The following is a 19,830-nucleotide window of genomic DNA, read 5'->3' on the forward strand; positions in this document are numbered from 1 at the left end:
CTCATATTTTTTGCAAAATAAGTTTGAAGCTGTTTTTTGTATTTATTTATATTTATTTAAGTATACTATAAACTGTTGTTTACAGTTAATATAATGTTCATAGTTTGAAGTTAAAAAATTTGAAGCCAAGGGTTTTGTATGTATTTATATTTATAATATACTTTAAACAGTTAATATATTGTTCAATTTGAAAAAAAAAAATTGAATTGAACAAAAGAATTGTAGTATTGAAGCTGTAGTGTGTGTACAGAGTGTGTGTGTGTTTTGTATTTATTTGTATTTATTTAAGTATAGTCTAAACTTTTGTTAACAGTTCATATATTATTTAAGTTTTAAGTTAAAAGGTGTTTTGTATTTATTTATATATATAATCTACTTTAAACAGTTCATATATTTGGCAATAAAGCCTTTCTTAAATGTCGTCAATCGTAAACATTTTTTTATTTTTTATAAAAGTATCGGTTCCGGCACCGTTTAGGCACCGGTATCGTTTTAAAAGTATCGGTTATGTACCGGTATCGGATAAAAACCAAACGATACCCATCCCTACTCAATACTGATTAATTGCAACACACAATTAGTCTGATTAGCTCGTTAAGCCTAAAATTCCATAGAAAGCTGCATCCAATCATTAGAAAAAATATTTAAGGTAGCCAATTGCAAGTTGTGCTTCTGCTTGATTCTTCTCTGAAGAGTGGCAACATGGGGGCCTCAAAACAACTGTCAACTGATCTGAAAACAAAGATTGTTCAGCATTGTGGTTTAGGGGAAGGTTCCAAAAAGTTATCCCAGAGGTTTCAGTTGTCAGTTTCCACTGTGAGGAATGTAATCAAGAGATGGAAGGCCACAGGCACAGTTCTTGTTAAGGCCAGAAGTGGCAGGCCAAGAAAAATATCGGAGGCAAAGGCGAAGGATGGTCAGAATGGTCAAAGACAACCCTCAGACCATCTCCAAAGACCTGCAAGATCATCTCGCTGCAGATGGTGTCACTGTGCATCGCTCAACAATTCAGCCACCTTGCACAAAGAACAGCTGTATGGGAGAGTGATGCGGAAGAAGCTTTTTCTGCACACACGCCACAAACACACTCGCTTGAGGTACTGTATGCAAAAGTATATTTGAACAAGCCAGATTCATTTTGGAACAAAGTGCTGTGGACTGATGAGACAAAGATTGAGCTATTTGGTCACAACAAGAGGCGTTATGCATGGCGGCAAAAGAACACAGCATTCCAAGAAAAACTTGGTAAAATTTGGTGGGGGTCCATCATGCTGTGGGGCTGTGTGGCTAGTGCAGGTACTGGGAATCTTTTTAAAGTTGAGGGTCCCATGGATTCAACTCAATATCAGCAAATTCTTGAAAATAATGTTCAAGAATCTGTCACAAAATTGAAGTTACGCCAGAGTTGGGTGTTCCAGCAAGACAACGACCCTGAAACATTGCTCAAAATCTACCAAGGCATTTATGCAGAGGAACAAGTATAATGTTCTGGAATGGCCATCCCAGTCCCCAGACTTGAATATTATTGAAAATCTATGACTTGAAGTGGGCTGTCCACGCTAGGTAGCCATCAAACCTAACTGAACTGCAGATGTTTTGTAAGTAGGAATGGTCCAAAATACCTTCATCCAGAATCCAGACACCCATCAGAGGCTATAGTAAGCGTCTAGAGCAAGGCTGCCCAATGTACATACTTGTGTATTTGTGATATTTGTGTGTGTGTGTTTGTGTGTGTGCGCCTGGAAGGAGTATAAGTGTAATCTCTTGTGTGTGTGTGTGTGTTTGTCACCTTCTCTCTCTCTATCTGAGTGTGTGTGTGTGTGTGTGTTTGTTTATGTCTGTGTCAGGCAGTATGTATAATCTCTAGTGTGTGTGTGTGTGTGTGTGTATGTATAAATGTGGGTGAGTGAGAAAGTGATTCTGTGTGTGTATGCATGTAGGTGAGTGAATGAGTGAGTGAGTGAGTGTGTGAGTGTGTGAGTGAGTGTGTGAATGTGTGTGAGTGTATGTGTGCATGCATGTAGGTGAGGTGAGTGAGTGTGTGTGCATTCTTGTGTATTTGTGATATTTGTGTGTGTGTGTGTGTGTGTGCGTGTGTGCATGTCTGTGGAAGTATGTGTATGTGTCAGGAAGTATATGTATGATCTAGTAATAGGCGGACTCCGGTCCGGATCCGGACCCAGACGCAATCAAATCTGGACCGAAGCCAAAATCAACATTCTAATATAATAATGATCCAAGCGAGTTTTCATTGGTGCGTGATTTGGCGCTATATATTTGTATCCTACTCGATGTGGTTTCTATCTTCCGTGTCCAATCCAGAGGTCCAATCAGGAGCTGTAATAACAACATCACCATGACAACTCACTCACTCAATGCAGGCCACGAGCTCTGTGGGTCACGCAGGTTGTGTGTGTCAATGGCAACAACGCGGGCAGATCGATTTGTGAACGATACCCGTTTCTCAGCAAAGCAAACGTGGCGTGCTCTAAACCCGACAAAACACGAAAAGTTGATTCTGAAGTGGACTGAAAAGTATGCATTTGTGCTGCCTGTGGGGAGCACAAAACCGATGTGTTTAATCTGCAACGAGACGGTTAAAAGTGGTAACGTGAAACGTCACTATGAAACAAAGCATGCACACTTCGAACAAAATTACCCCCAGAACTCTGAGGTAAGGGCCAGAAACCATCTGCAATCATCATACCAAGCAACGTGCAGTGTAATAGTTAGATCAGCCACACAACAAGAGCGTGCATACCTCAACATACTGTTGTGAGTCTGCCTTTTCAACCATGAATATGGTGAAAAACAAATACAGGAGCACACTCACTAATGAACACTTACATCAGTGCCTCCGCCTGGCCCTCACACCTTTTATGCCCAAGTTCAAAGCACAAAAAAGGTGTCACCTTTCACACAAATAAGGCTAGACCACATCACCTTTTGTGCATAGTTTGAACGTTTTTGTTGGAGTTATGTTTTTGGATTTTGATCATCACTGTTCCGGACCCTGGTCCGAATGAACATTTGGCAAGTGGATCTTTTGGGTTTCTAATTGAGTACCCCTGATCTAGTGTGTGTGTGTGTGTGTATGCGATCGAGTATGTCTATGTAAGATAATGTATATATATGATATTGTGTGTGTGTGTGTGTGTGTGTGTGTATGCATGTATGTGAGTGTGCATCCTTCTGTATGTGTGATATCTGTGTGTGTGATTGAGTGAGTGCATTTATGAGTCTCTTCCTGTGTGTGTCAGGAAGGAGTATATGTGGAATCCTGTGTGTGTGAGTGTATGTGAACCTCTGTGTGTGTGTGTGTGTGCATCCTTGTGTATTTGTGATATTTCTGTGTGTGTGTGTGTGTGTATGTCAGGAAGGGGCATATGTGTAATCTCTTGTGTGTGACTGTAAATGACTGTATGTGTGTGTGTCACTTTCTCTCTCTCTATCTCTGCGTGTGTGTGTTAGTTTATATCAGTGTAAGAGAATGTATATGTGTGTCAGAAAGTATATGTATGATATCTTGTGTGTGTGTGTGTGTGTGTGTGTGTGTGTGTGTGTGTGTTGAAAGAGTATATATGTAATATCTTGTAGGCGTTTCTTTCTTTCTTTCTCTCTCTTTCTGTCTGTGTGTGTGTGTGTGTGTGTGTTTGGTTGTGTGTGTGTGTGTGTGTGTGTGTGTGTGTGTGTGTGTGTCAGGAAAGCACGAAAGAGTATATATGTAATCTCTTGTGTGTGTTTCTCTCTCTCTCTCTCTGTCTGTGTTTGTATATGTGAGTGAATCAGTGGGTGTGTGTGTGTGTGTGTGTGAGAATTTGCGCACATTTCTTAGCGTGTGTTTATTCAAGGGAGTCGAGAGTTTTGGAGTCATTTATGGAATGTTTGTGAGTGAGTTTCGGTGTAGAAAAATCATGAGATGTGTGTGTGACTGCATGATTAATGCACTTGTGTGTGTATCTTTGTGTGTGTGACTGCATGATTAATGCACTTGTGTGTGTATCTTTGTGTGTGTGACTGCATGATTAATGCACTTGTGTGTGTATCTTTGTGTGTGTGACTGCATGATTAATGCACTTGTGTGTGTATCTTTGTGTGTGTGACTGCATGATTAATGCACTTGTGTGTGTATCTTTGTGTGTGTGACTGCATGATTAATGCACTTGTGTGTGTGTCTTTGTGTCCTTGTTAATGTGTGAAATAGTTGGTGTTCTTCATCCTGGACAAATTTGTGATTCAGTGAGTGTGTGAGTGCATAGGTGTGTGTTTCCTTGTGTATGTGCGATATTGTTTGTGTTCAATGTATGTGTGTGTGTATGTATGTGAGTGAGTGGGTGCATGTGTGTGTTTATGTATGCGAGTGAGTGAGTGAATGGGTGCATGTGCGTGTGTGTGTGTCCGCATATGTTAGAGTGTGTGTATTGAGGAAGTGGTGAGTCCTGGAGAGATTTTTGGAATGTGTGTGTATGTAAAGTGTGATGTACGTGTGGGTGTAGAAAAAATTATTAGTGTATATCTTTGTGTGTGTGTGTGTGTGATTAAAGGATTAAATGTACTTGTGTGTGTAACTTTGTCTGTGTGTGTCCTTGTTTATGTGTGATACTGTTTGTGTTGGTTATCCTGGACTCATTCATGATTGTGTGTTAGAGTGAGTGTGTGTGTGTGTGTGTGTGTCAGGAAGTAGTATAGGTGTGTAAATGAAGTGGAGTGTGTGTAAATAAGTGTGTTTCTCTCTGTCTATCTCTGTCTGTGTTTGTGTGTGTGTGTGTGTGAGTTTCTCTCCCTCTCTCTCTCTCTGTATGGTTGTGAGTGTATATGTGACCTTGTTTATGTGATACAGTTTGTATTAATCATGATCCTGTGTGCGTTAGATGTGTATATCTTTGTGTGTGTGATTGCATGACTAAATATACGTGTGTGTCTATCTTTATGTGTGTGTGTCCTTGTTTAGTGTGTGATAATGTTTGTGTTGGTCATCCTGGACTCATTCCTGATTGTGTGTGTGTGTGAGTGCGTTTCCTGGTATCAGGCCATGGAGTGAAGTTGAGTTGGTGAGTGTGTGTGTGTGTGTGTGTGTGTGTGTGTGTGTGTGTGTGTGTGTGTGTGTGTAGGTCTGTCAGGTCCGGAAGGCAGGAACAAGCATATGTGAAATGTCTTTACTCACACACACAAACAGTCAAACACAGACTAGCAGGCCAGACAAAACTTAAGGACACACACCAACACACACACTCTCAAGTGTGTATCCCTTAGGGTAGGCATCACAGACCAAACACTGCTTGGTTCAGTAAGTGTCAGATCTCAATTCTGTTCAGCTTTCATTGTCATGATGGCACATGCCATGATAATCTTATGGCAGTAAGCTGGCAGCTGTTTTCAGGGCCAGACACTGCAGTTGCTCAGCAGCAGCTGTATGAGCTGGGAGTCGACTTGATCACATTCACAGACATCCCAAGTCTCCCGGAAGTTCCGGGAGTCTCCCGCATATTGATAGCGACTCCCTGATGCCCGCAAATTACTTAAAATCTCCCGGAATCTAGAGCGAGCGAGCAAGCGCGCACGCGAGACAGACGTGCTCCAAGCCGCGTAAGCATCTGTGTAGCGCGCGCACGACAGAGAGGGAGAGGGACCTAGAGACTGCGTGTTTGTGGCAGTGTGAGTGTGTGCCTCATGAAGCATCCTGATTGGCCTGTTTCGGTAAGTCAACCAATCAATTTTCAGTGTGGGCGGGCTTTTATCTCTTCTCCCGAACCGAATTAATCTGTTCAGTGTATCTAGGAACAGGAGCACCAAGGCAGAGGGAGAGTACCCTAAAAAACGAAAATATAAGACACATTTTACAACAGACTATACAAAGGTGTACCCCTGTCTTAGAAAAGTAAATCACAAAGACAGTCTTGCTCGCTGTACAATCTGTTACAGTGATTTCAGCATTGCCCATGGCGGGTTAAATGACTGTAAAAGACATGTTGAGGTGAGTTCAACAAGTTTCATTTCATGTGCATATTATTCAGGCCGGCTAGTTGCCAGGGCTACATGAAAACAACAAACTCCTTAGACCTGTTTAAAGTTGCAATGGAATAAAAATAAAAGCAGTTAACATAAATAGTATAGGCAGCATATAAATAGTAAAAGTAATCTACATATTTAAACATAATTAACAAAGAATTGCATAGGGCTATAGCCTATAGAATGATATTATGCTTTTATATCTTTTAGGGACCACAACTTGTTAGGGAGCGCAGGGAAATAGGCCTAGGCCTACATTTGTAAAAAAAAAATTTGATTTTTTTTCCCGGGGGGACTGGGGGACAGGGTTTGGGGGGGGTTTGGGATACCTCCCTGAAATGACTTTTTGCAGGTTGGGATGTCTGCATTCATGTTCATGTTTTAGAATTATCACAAGTCAAATGGCATCAGAAAATGACCAAGTGAAAACAAAGAAACATCAGCCTCCAGTACTGAAGGGACACTGATGACACACGCATGATCACAGGCACTGCTAAACCTATAAACATACAAAACCTCCTTCTCTTTTTCATTCACACACACATACCTCAATGTTTCTATGTTAATACACAAACATGTGTATGTATTTTTTCAGGGAAAAATTAATAAAATCACTCACATTTTCTCGGTCCTGGTTTAATCCTGAACTCTCCTCCATGGCCATACCTCAAGAAAGAAGGGAAGAAGAAAATACACATGTGAACTGATTTGTTATAAGTGTATCATTTTAATCAAGCAAAACTATATAAGTTTTCTAGATCAACAGGGAAAAAACTAAGCATGAAATACAAAATTAGTAATATATCTCATAGCCTGGTTATTTTTTCTGGGATATTTTTTCAGGACAGCTGTCATATATCCCCTCCCTCTGCAGCTAGATCATGGCCTTCCTCACTAGCAGAGCACAATCTGTCAGCATTGGGCATCTCTCCTCAAAGACACTAATCATGAACACTGCGGCCCTCAAGGTTGTGTGCTGAGCCCCCTGCTCTACACACTCTTCACACATGACTGCACTGCCTCCTATGAGAGCAACTCCATCATCAGGTTTGCTGATGACACCACTGTCATAGGCTTGATCACTGGTGGTGATGAGACAGCGTACAGGAGTGAGGTGTCAAGCTGAGTGACATGGTGCCATAAGAACAACCTTTCCCTCAATGTCAGCAAACCTGAAGAGATGATTGTGGATGTAAGGAGAAGGAACAGAGGATATCAGCACCAACATCATCAGTTACTTCACATAGCACTGCTCAGGACCACCAGAGAGTCATCAAGACAGCAGAGAAGGAGCTCCACTCCCAACCCTGGAGCTCATTTAATACCAGAGAGTCTGCAGGCAGGCCTGAGGCATAGTAAAGGACCCCACCCACCCCATGCTTGCTTTGTGCTTGATTGCTCTTGTGTTTGCAGTTCCTTGTTTGTGTGTGTGTGTGTGTGTGTGTGTGTGTGTGTGTGTTGTGTGTGTGTGTGTGTGTGTGTGTGTGTGTGTGTGTGTGTGTGTGTGTGTGTGTGTGTGTGTGTTTACAGGATGTCCTATAGGCTGATGACATAAAATTGACAAAACCTCTGCCTGCTGATGTTTCAATGGGGTTCCACCCTTTGCAAACACACTCTTCCAGTTTGTGAGACTCAGGAACTAGACAAGGGCAAAGCGTGAGGATTTAGACATCAGTCTGTTTTGGACCAGATGCTGTAAATGTTCTTTTTCCTAGTTTCTTATGTCTTCTGTGTAATACAATCTTTACATGTTCACAGGCTCTGTGTCAACATATGTTCTGCCCACAGTGCAGTCTCTTCTCTTTTCTGACTGGTGATACTAGCAATCTCCTTCTTTTGTTCTTGCCTCTGACCCTAGACAGGGGTGTGACACAAGCACACATAATTTACTCAGTTTATCCAGACAGTCAGGCAGGTGGGACTGCAGTGTGAGCAGTTCCTGCTGGAAGGAGAGAAGTGGAGAGGGGAAAGGGGGAGGAAGGAGTGTAACAACATTGTTGCTATGGGCACCAAAGCCGACTGGATCCACCCACAGCACTGCTGGGAAGTTTTGGTTGAGACAGATGTCTGACAGCAGCACTGACTGCCATCAGCCCTGGCATGCTGTGACTGAGAGAAGATGAGGGGAATAGAAGTGGCTGCTGACTGGTGATACTAGCAGGACATGTGCACCCATCTTGGAGTTTAGGAGGAGGAGCAACATGCACATCCATGTAGGAATAGAAAGAAGATGCACCTCCAGCAGTCCAGACTTGGTGCTCTTAGTGAAAAGACTTTCCCCATCCGCTCCATTCAAAATCTCCCTCCACACCCCTTTAGCCTGGGTGTCCTCGGCAACTGTTTAAAATTGTATGTACACTCAGATAAACACCCAGCACTCACCTGAAAGTCTCTAGTTTACAGTTGGGATCATTCAGTCTGTCTGTGAGCTCACTGACCCCTGAGTCTCCTGGGTGATTGTAGCTCAGATCCAGCTGTTTCAGGTAGAAGGGGTTTGATTTGAGGGCAGAGGCCAAGAAAGAACAGCCCTGGTGTGTGATGAGACAACCAGACAGTCTGAAACAAGAGATCATTTCCCCTCATTATTAGAGAAGGGAACGCATTACGCAAGACATTTGCAAATTCAGCCATTTTGTCAAAATTCCACAAATTTATTTTTGAAAAACAATTTACTTTGAGAGCAGATAAATCACTAAGAACATCCATAAACTGACACAGTCTGCCTTAAACCCTAGCTGAGGATTAATTCCAAGAGGTTGAAGAACAAAAAGTTTACAGAGATTCCATTCAGAACTAAAGTCTTATTAATGTCTTATTATTCTACTCCGATGCCTATATGTTTCTTAGAATTAGAAGTAAGGTAAGCATATATCTGTGTATTCCTGAATGTGCCATTTATATCTGTGTGCCCAGTGGCGTTTCTACATTAGGGGCAGGTGGGGCACTGCCCCACCAGATCCAGATGACGCTGTTGTGCAGAAAGCTCAATACATTCGTACTTTGCAGAAAAAAGAAAAAAAAAATGCAAAGTAGCGTGAATATGCGTGTGAATAAACTTGACTCACAAGCATTATAGTCTTGTTTTGGAATACTTTGATTTGTGTGTTTTTCTGTCTGTGTGCTTGCTCTGTGAAATGCTGCTCTCCACTGTCCCTCCTTTTCCGGTGGGGCAACGGCCCACGCTGCCCCACCGTTACCATGGAAACACCAATGAGCGTGAACCACACAGGCCAAAGTTAACATTGAGCGGTGGTGCACTTTCAGATGTGCCCCACAAAATCTGCCTAGCAACTAGACTGGAATAATGCGAAAACCGCGAGACCTGTACCCCGTGATTTAGAAAAAAAAGATAAAAAATCAGACAGATCAATGCCAGTAACGTTACTGCTAGTTAGCTATCGCTAGTTTTCGAGTATTTTGGAAGTGTTTTAATTCATCCTACAATGAATAATGTAGACTAGTTGTTGAGGGTGCAATTTAGTACATTGTCGTTGGAAGATAAATAAAAAATAAACGTTTGGGGCCACACAAAAGGATTAAGACATTCACAAGAAACACAATGGGACAGCAGAGACTGAACGCCCTCTCCATGCTTACCATTGAAAACCCGTTTGTTCATGGACTGGTGGATTTTAACAGCAAAGTCATCGAGAGGTTTGCTCAAGCAAAGAACCACCGCGCAAACTTCCTATTTAGGTGATCTGCATTGGTGAGTCAAACCTTTTTTTTTTTGGAGCTGATGGATGTATCAATGCAATCTGCAAGGACATCGTCTTTTTACAAAGTTTTGTTCATTTAGCAGCATGTTTTGTTGCTGTTATTTGTTTTAAGTTGTGCCTTTCGCTTCATATTGTGTGCCACAAGCTTAATAAATTAGTCAAGTTATTTGAGCTATGTGTCTGTCTAATCTTTTTACTTTGTTGCAATCATTTTACTTTAATGCTGTATTATAGGCAACATCTTTGTGTTGCGCTGAGCGCTGAAGCATGTGAAATGTATTTGAAATAGGATTTCTGCTCCCTGCTGGCACTCAAAATGCAGCCCATAACATATCTTACTGGTCTACCGCTTATAATAATCAGCTACCTCTAGTTTTTTGACGGTGACATGAAGTCATACAAAATTGGCCCACCAGAAATTTCAGGCTAAAATCGCCACTGTGTGTGCCTATGTTTCTCAGTGATAAGGACTGGGGTGTAACTCCTGAGACTGGACCCGGGGTGGCCCATGTGATCTGAGCTCTGTGATGAACACTCCTCTCCTTTCAACTGATAAAATACTTCAAGTCGTGTTCCCTGTCTAGTTAGAGAAGCTGGTGAATCATTATGTGAATTCATGCTCTCTCTCCCTTGATGCGCCTCATTGTTCCTGATTTTATTTACAATTGCCTGACTGAGGTCTCCGTTCCTGTGGGATAAAATTACTAATATAACATAACTTGCCGTCCTTGGGGAACCTCTGTCTGAGAAATTTCCATTACGAATGAACAGACTTTTACTACAAACAATAAAAATGGGACACTTTGTATTAGTTATAATTAAACACTACACATGTTCTTACAGTAATGGATGAAAACACATCATGAAAACCGATTACATGTTTTCTAGCTGACTCTTGATAGGCAGCAATTATACAAGTGTAAAAGTGTGGTACACAAGTCCACAACAATTCTGACCTACACTGATTGACTGGTCAATCTATAACATGGGTCAAGATGATTATAATTATCCCCTGAAGAAATATAACTTTGAGAACACACTCTGAATCCATTTACTGACCATCTACACCCAAGCATTTGAGAATATATGTTTAACACTCATTACACCATTACAACTACTTAGTGTACCAGGAGACATTGATAGGTGGCAGGAGTGTCCTGTCACTTTTTGCAAAATGCAGATGGTTTTATATAGACAGAAGTGTGAGCAGTTCATGGACAGCTAACTAATCTAGCACATGCATCAAAAGCTACAATCAGGAGTGATACTTGATCATAACATGAAAGTCAAACACCAACCTTAGTTTCTGTAGTATACATTGAGGGCTACTTAGTCCTGCAGAGAGAAGCTGAATTCCAGAATCCTTCAGGTCATTGTTTGTGAGGTCCAGTTCGGTCAGGGAGACCGATGACTGCAGAGCAGAGGCTACAGCCTTACAGGATTCCTCTGTTAGCTTACAGTCAGCAAGACTGCGTTGAGGGAGAGGTAAAGAGACAGAGAGTAGAAAATGGCATGGTAGTATGGATAAAAACAATACTGTTCAAAAGTTTAGAATGACACAGAAATTGACACTTCATCCACCAAAAAAGGAGCAAAATGAACAGGATTATATTTAAGACAGTGAAGGTCAGTGAAGAAAATGCAGTTGAGGCACAAAACTGTGAGTTTAGCATGTGAACTGATTTGATATCAGTGTATCATTTTAATCAAGCAAAACTATATACGTTTTCTAGATCAACAGGGAAAAAACTAAGCATGAAATACAAAAATAGTAATGTATGTGTCTGTTAACACAATCTACAATATTACTGACCTCAGTGTCTCCAGTTTGCAGTTTGGACTCTGTAGAGCAGAGCCCAGCATTTCTCCTGACTGCTGCAGGTCACTGTGACTCAGATCCAGCTCTCTTAAGGGGGAGTTTGCAGACTGCAGAGCTGAGGCCACAATCTCAAATGACCTCTCTGTTAGTTTACACTCAGCAAGTCTGTCAGAGAGACAAGAGAAGAAACAAATATAAAACTGAGTTCCTCCTTCCTAGAGATGGGTATTGTTTGGGTTTTTTCCGATACCAGTGCTCAAACGATACTTTTAAAACGATATCGATGCCTAAACGGTGCCTGAACCGATACTTTTTTTTTTTTTTTAAAGCACAAAACGACGATTGACAACATTAAAGAAAGGCTTTTTTTTATTAATAAATACAAAACACTTGGCTTCAAACTACAGCTTCAAACTTTTTAACTTCAAACTATATTAACTGTTAACAACAGTTTACAGTATACTTAAATAAATATAAATAAAATAAATACAAAACACACACACACTCTGTACACACACTACAGCTTCAAACTTCAGCAATTCTTTTGCAGAAATATGAGCATATTTGCCTTTCGGAGTCAAAGATGTATTATTTTGTTTGCATTTATTTCATGAAATTTCACAATTTTCTGATTTGTTTATACCTATCTTTTCTATCCTGCTTGTTATTTGAACACACTGAGTATGTGAACTTGTACAGCCCCTTTAAGAGACTTGGTTTAGTTTTGCTGGCATCTCCGTTTAGTCTTCAGTCTGCGGTTGCTGATCTGCCGTTGACTCTTGCCTTCTCTCCCCCCTTTACACGCAATTGTTTTGTTGCATTTGCTGCACGTCGCGATGTTTGAATCTTTTTGTGCGAAATACAGCTATACTTTTAACCGTTTACCTTTCGGCATTTTCTCTGTTAAATTGATGGCTAGCACTGTTTGTGCTTTCTCTGTGAAATGCTGCCTGCTCTTCGCTGTCATAAGACTGTTGCTATGGAAACAACAATGAGCGTGAACGACACAGGCCAAAGTTTACATTGGGAGATGGGGCAGTTTTAAATGTGCCCCACGAAATCTGCCTAGCAACCCGTTACCATATTGGCACCAGTTTACGGTACCCAACCCTACTCCTTCCCCATCCATGCCATAGAGGAGCAGAACTTCAGACACTTAAGAAAATGTTCGAGAATGAGGTCCAATGTGAACAAAATTGTGTAACACACTATCACAAATTGTGATATCAGAGAGCAAATGCCTAGAGTAAAACATGATGTTGCTATTGTCTGGTTAATCCAGTCTACAGTTAAGAGTATGTGTCTGTTAACACGGTCTACAATATTACTGACCTCAGTGTCTCCAGTTTGCAGTTTGGACTCTGTAGAGCAGAGAGCAGCATTTCACCTGACAGCCGTAGGTCACTGTGACCCAGATCCAGCTCTCTTAAGGGGGAGTTTGCAGACTGCAGAGCTGAGGCCACAATCTCATATGACCTCTCTGTTAGTTTGCAGTCAGCAAGTCTGTCAGAGAGACAAGAGAAGAAACAAATATAAAACTATGAGTGCCTCCTTCCCCATCCATGCCATAGAGGAGCAGAATGGTCACTTATTTCTCAGGTTGGATGTAAATATTGTAGCAAACAATGTGAAAAAGACGTGAGAAACATTTCATCAGGTAGGGGAAAAAAATTATGTTCTACTGCTCTCAAAGACACTCATGTAAACAAAGTTTAGTTTCTTTAAGCAAAATAACACAGTGGACCTTTAAACCTATAGTACAATGCTACCTGTAGTAACACCTCCTAACATAAGCATTTCAATGACAACAAGTCTGAATTCAGTGTCAAGGTTATTGCAGAACTTAACTCACAGAGCCTTTCTGCAGCATCTCACAGCTGGAACCAGTCTCCTGCGACCTTCTGGAGAGGTTTTGTATTTCTTCAGGTCAAACTCATCCAGCACCTCCCCAGACAGCAAAAGCACATGAGCCAAGGCTGAGCAGTGAGCCAGTAAGAGCTGTTTCACCGAACCCTTCTCTGCCTGCAGGAAAGCCTTGATTTCATCATGAACAGAAGAGTCGTGCATTTCGACCAGGCAGTGGAACAGATTGATGCACCTCTCAGGGGAGATATTTGGCCTTTGCATCACCTTCAGGTTTCGGATAGTCTTCTTCTCACTTTCTGGGCTGCTGTGTGTGTGTGTCAGGAGACCAACCAAAAGTCTCTGATTTGACTCCAGAGAAATTCCATGAAGGAAGCGAACAAACAAATCAAGGTGTCCATTCTTGCTCTCCAAAGCTTTGTTCACAGCATTCTTCAGCAGCTCATGTAGAGGCAGATCTGGCAAAGACCTGGACTTCCCTTTGAGAAATGGTGTCAGGGCCTCCATGTTTTTACTCAAGTAGGAGGCAAACACATGAAGTGCAGCAAGAAACTCCTGGATGCTCAAATGCACAAAGCAGTAGACCTTCTTGTGGTGAAACACACATTCCTCCCTGAAGATCTCAGTGCACATGCCAGAGTACACTGAGGCTTCACTCACGTCAATGCCACACTCTTTCAGGTCTTCCTCATAGAACATGAGATTGCCATTCTCTAGATGCTTGAAGGCCAGCTCTGCCAGTTTCAGTATGACATCCTTATGTGATTCCAGGAGCCTCTGTCTCTCTATATCATTTTCCTCTTGATACTTCTGTTTTTTCCTGGTGGTCTGGATGAGCAGGAAGTGTATGAACATCTCAGTCAGAGTTTTGGGGGGTTCCTTCCCATCATCCTCTTCCAGTATCTGCTGAAGGACAGTGGCTGAGATCCAACAGAAGACTGGCATGTGGCACATGATGTGGAGGCTCCTGGATGCCTTAATGTGCGAGATGATTCTGTTGGCTTGATTCTGGTCACTAATCCTCTTCCAGAAGTACTCTTCCTTCTGTGGATCACTGAACCCTCGTACTTCTGTCACCTGATTGATGCACTGAGAAGGGATCTGACTGGCTGCTGCTGGTCGGGAGGTTATCCAGATGAGAGCAGAGGGAAGCAGAGATCCCTGAATGAGGCTCGTCATCAACACATCCACTGATGATGTTTGTGTCACATCAGACAACTGCTGGTTCTCTTGGAAATTCAGCGGAAGTCGACTCTCATCCAGACCATCAAAGATGAACACAGTATGGCGGTCTTTGTATTCACCATACTGTAGCTCCCTAAGCTCAGGGTGGAAGTCCAGCAGGAGCTTGTGAAGACTGTACTGATCATGTTTGACCAAATTCAGCTCACGGAACGGAAGTACAAACATGAAATCTACATCCTGGTTAGCTTTCTCCTCTGCCCAGTCAAGGATGAACTTCTGCACTGAGACGGTTTTTCCAATGCCAGCAATGCCCTTGGTCATGACAATTCTGATGGGTCTCTGCTGTCCAGGTAAGGGCTTGAAGATGTCATTGCAGTGGATTGCTGTGTCTTCTGTAGTTTGTGATCTGGATGCTGACTCTACCTGCCAAACTTCGTGTTCATTATTCACCCCTTCACTCTCTCCCTCTGTGATGTAGAGCTCCGTGTAGATCTTGTTCAGGAGTGTTTGAGTCTCTGATCTTATGACACCTTCAGATATGCTCTCAAACCTCCTCTTCATACTGGCTTTATGAGTCACCGGTGCTCTGTTCAGGACATCATCTGTTTGGCATTAAACAAACAAACAAACAGACAAATAAGCAAATCAGATCAGCATCTAACCCACATTTCAAGAAGAGTAACACTGAACAATGAACTTCAAAATGTCACCATCATTTTGTTTCTTAACTAAATGGTGTTTCTATTCATGCAGGAACCCAACTCCTGGAAGCAGTTCTGAAAGAAATACTTCAAGAATCATGATGGAGATAATTTCCAAACACTGTTAATGACTTAAGAATATAATAATCAAGTGCCTTGTATTATTAATTACCTTATATGAATCATGTACTTATGTAAGCAGGAACATGGCTTTTCTGTGTGCGTGTGTAACTTAGAATATTAGGTGCCACTTAGACTGCATATGTACAAGAGCATGTTTAGACCAGAAGTGATAAGAAGGGTCGAACTGTGCTTCTTCCGACCTTGTGCAAAACTTCCATCCTTGCCTCGGACGTCAGAAATCCACCACGTGGTTACCTCTGCTGAACGCTTAACTTCTGTCTATATAAACCTTGTGCGATGTGTTTATCATGGCTTCACTTTCAGCCTTGTGCTGGGAGTGAGCCCGATTGCAATTGTTGTTTGTCTAATAAATATACTTATATGCAGCTCCGGAGTCCTGAGGTAACTAGGGTGAATTTTCACCTATCAACTCACCTCTTAGTTTGGCCCTTTTGACAGGAGCATGCTCAGTTTGGAGATGTTTGCTTCCTTCCATGACTATGTGCTCATCCAAAGGACGATGTGGAGATATCTGTGCCATGTGTAAGTGTGGGTATAGAGGGTTCTGCCCCAAGTCTGAGTGTGGATATGGAGGAACTTGTGCCATGGTTGTAGATGGCTTTAGATGAAGCTGTGCCATTTCTCTGTGTTGGTAGAGAGAAGATTGTGCCATGGCTGTAGGGAGATATACAGGAGGTTGTGTCATGGTTGTATGTGGGTATAACAGAGGTTGTGCCATGGTTATGTCAGGGTTTAGAAAGGGTTGTGCTCTGGATCTCTTTCTGCACTGGGGACAGCTGTAGTCTCCTGATGGACCAGACTGACTCCAGTAGCTGCTGATGCACTGCCTGCAGAAACTGTGTCCACAGGTGGTGATGACTGGGTCCCTCAGTAGCTGCTCACACACTCCACACCTGGACTGATCCTGGGTCAGAACATTCCTCCAAACACTGCAGTGACAGATAAACCACACAAATAATCACCTTACACCACAGAACACCTTACACCAGGATCTGCAAAAACACACACTTGCTCTCTCTCTCACTCTCTTCAACACACACACAAACACACACTCACACGCACAACACTTACATATACACACACACAAACATGCAAAAACAAAAAAAACACACAAACTCACTCACAAACAAACAAAAACACACTCACTCACTCACAAGCACTAGCACACAATCACACACACACACGCAAGTAATTCTCCACTTTTGTACATATCTGTATGAGTTCAATGTAAACATGTCAAATATAATAGCTGACAACTCACTTTGGATCAGACTAATAATTAGTAAGGTTAGCCAATCTGCATACTCTCTCGTTCACTCTCTCTCTTTAACACACACACACACACACACACACACACACACACACACACAAACAAACCCACATAAATACTCAATCACAAACACACACGCAAGTAACTCTCCATGTTTGTACATATCTGTATGTGTAACATGCAAACATGTCAAATATAATAGCTGACAACTGACTTTGGATCAGACTGTGGTGGTCCACTGCTGAAATTGGGAGGGCGTCCCATGGACCGGTCACTCTTCATAGACACACAGCTGGGCACTGGAGACACTGGTCTGTGTGTCTGTGGCCTGGTTACATAAGGAGACATAATAATAGATTTACTTAGCTAACACTTCTTCCTAATAGTTAGTAGAGTTAGCATGTCTGCATACTCTCTCATTCACGCTTTCTCTGTCTCTCTCTTTAACTCACTCACTCACTCACTCACTCACTCACTCATACATCCTGGGTCAAATAATGGATTCAGCATTTGCCAATACTTTTTCCTACAGGGTATATACAGCAATCCTTAAGTTAAATTTAATACCTTTTTAATACCTTTTTTACTACCTTCTGAATTTTTTTAAAACCATCACGACACTGAGTTGCAAGTGTTAATCGGCGACCTTTCTAACGTTTACAGAGATTTTGACATATATAACACTATACACAACATAATAGATTTAGAGACTCCCTGATGTTGACCACATATTGCACACATTTATTTCATTTTGTGAATAAAAATAAAACAAACTACATTAAATGTGCAATGGAGAGATAGTTCCAGCACACTGGCTGGCATTCACTACATGAACTGTTGATGCATTATAAACTGGCATCTGCTATATGAATTGTTGCTGATATCACTTCACAAACTGGCATCCACTACGTGAACTGGTGTGCTATAGGCCTAATATGAATTCATGAGCAAACATCAACACGAATGGCCCAGCCTTGTTGATGCCATCAACAAGCTGTTTTTTGAAGAACGATGCTAATCCAAATCTGATGATGTAGCCGGTTTTGTCTTTACCACACGTGAATGACTTTGCGATGTCAGAGTCGGGAAACATTTCTTTAAACAGCTCCGAAATTCCTTTGTTGGAGTTCAATGAGTGGTGTTTAACTGTAGTGTTTAAACACCACAGAGCCTCCGCACGCAGTGTTGGTGTGGCGCCCATAGTCACCCGGAGGTCAGACGTAGTTGCTGGAGCCGTAGCGTTGGCTTGTACCGTGGCACTAGTGGTGGTGGTGGTGGTGCAGCAGCACAGACAGTTGGCAGAGTGGTAGAATGAACTGCTCTCGCCGACCGCGCATTCCATTTTTATGTTTAGTGGTTTGCATATGCGACCGAAGTGCATTAGCTCCCATCCAGTTGACATTGATGTTTTTTTTACAAACCGAACAATAAGCCTGCCGGTTATTCCCTACTACACCCAGCTGTCAGAAAACTTGCATTTGCCCATGACGACGACGATGGTTGTCTGGACGTTGAAGATATGCCTAAGCAAGTCAAAAACGTAAGCCAGCCAGTTGGCTACCCAGTTGAAGCGTGCAGTGTTTGAGATGTCGAACGACCACTGAATATGACGTCAGCATCAAACATACAAAGTTGAGACTTCAGGATTGATACGGAAGATCTTTGATTGTGCCCAGCTTTGCTAAAGCCCGCATTTAAACGAACTAATGCGAACTTTAGAAGATAGAATGTCAATCAGAATAGGACACTTGAAAAAATAATACCTATTTAAAAAAAAAAAAAATACCTCTAAAACTACATTTAACACTTTTAATGGCCTTAAATTTGGCAATTTTGATTTATCACCTTTTAATACTGTTTAATACCCCGCGGACACCCTGTCCTAATAGTTAGTGAAGTTAGCATGTCTGCATACTCTCTCGTTCACTCTCTCTATTTAACACACACACACACACAAAAACAAACAAAATAAACCAACACACACACACAAAAACAAACAAACAAAACAAACACACACACACACACACACAAAAACAAAACAAACAAACACACACAGAAACAAACAAAACAAACACACACACCAGTAACTCTCCACTCTTGTACATATCTGTATGTGTAACATGCAAACATGTCAAATATAATAGCTGACAACTGACTTTGGATCAGACTGTGGTGGTCCACTGCTGAAATTGGGAGGGCGTCCAATGGACCGGTCACTCTTCATAGACACACAGCTGGGCACTGGAGACACTGGTCTGTGTGTCTGTGGCCTGGTTACATAAGGAGACAAAATAATAGATTTAGCCAACACTTCTTCCTAATAGTTAGTAATGTTAGCATGTCTGCATACTTTATCATTCACGCTTTCTCTGTCTCTCTCTTTAACACACACACACACACACATCCTGGGTCAGATAATGGATTCAGCATTTGCCAACACTTTTTCCTACAGGGTATATACAGCAATCCTTAAGTTAAATTTAATACCTTTTTAATACCTTTTTTACTACCTTCTGAATTTTTTTAAAACCATCACGACACTGAGTTGCAAGTGTTAATCGGCGACCTTTCTAACGTTTACAGAGATTTTGACATATATAACACTATACACAACATAATAGATTTAGAGACTCACTGATGTTGACCACATATTGCACACATTTATTTCATTTTGTGAATAAAAATAAAACAAACTACATTAAATGTGCAATGGAGAGATAGTTCCAGCACACTGGCTGGCATTCACTACATGAACTGTTGATGCATTATAAACTGGCATCTGCTATATGAATTGTTGCTGATATCACTTCACAAACTGGCATCCACTACGTGAACTGGTGTGCTATAGGCCTAATATGAATTCATGAGCAAACATCAACACGAATGGCCCAGCCTTGTTGATGCCATCAACAAGCTGTTTTTTGAAGAACGATGCTAATCCAAATCTGATGATGTAGCCGGTTTTGTCTTTACCACACGTGAATGACTTTGCGATGTCAGAGTCGGGAAACATTTCTTTAAACAGCTCCGAAATTCCTTTGTTGGAGTTCAATGAGTGGTGTTTAACTGCAGTGTTTAAACACCACAGAGCCTCCGCACGCAGTGTTGGTGTGGCGCCCA

General features: G+C 41.8%; 1 protein-coding gene across 1 annotated transcript in view; it reads right to left on the bottom strand.

The window, feature by feature from the left end:
- LOC122131078 (NACHT, LRR and PYD domains-containing protein 12-like) overlaps positions 1 to 19,295 on the bottom strand; it is a 21,198-nt gene extending 1,903 nt beyond the window's left edge. The window contains exons 1-8 of the mRNA XM_042705981.1: positions 18,867 to 19,295; positions 15,855 to 16,369; positions 13,400 to 15,197; positions 12,880 to 13,050; positions 11,542 to 11,712; positions 11,027 to 11,197; positions 8,392 to 8,565; positions 6,629 to 6,675 (exon numbers count right to left, since the gene is read on the bottom strand). Of these exons, the coding sequence (XP_042561915.1) occupies positions 6,629 to 6,675; positions 8,392 to 8,565; positions 11,027 to 11,197; positions 11,542 to 11,712; positions 12,880 to 13,050; positions 13,400 to 15,197; positions 15,855 to 16,369; positions 18,867 to 18,934 (3,115 nt within the window). The 5' untranslated portion in view covers positions 18,935 to 19,295. The remainder of the gene's footprint in view (positions 1 to 6,628; positions 6,676 to 8,391; positions 8,566 to 11,026; positions 11,198 to 11,541; positions 11,713 to 12,879; positions 13,051 to 13,399; positions 15,198 to 15,854; positions 16,370 to 18,866) is intronic.
- Positions 19,296 to 19,830: the final 535 nt, after the last annotated feature.

Source organism: Clupea harengus, unplaced genomic scaffold, assembly GCF_900700415.2.
Source record: "Clupea harengus unplaced genomic scaffold, Ch_v2.0.2, whole genome shotgun sequence".
NCBI classification, from domain to species: Eukaryota; Metazoa; Chordata; class Actinopteri; order Clupeiformes; family Clupeidae; genus Clupea; species Clupea harengus.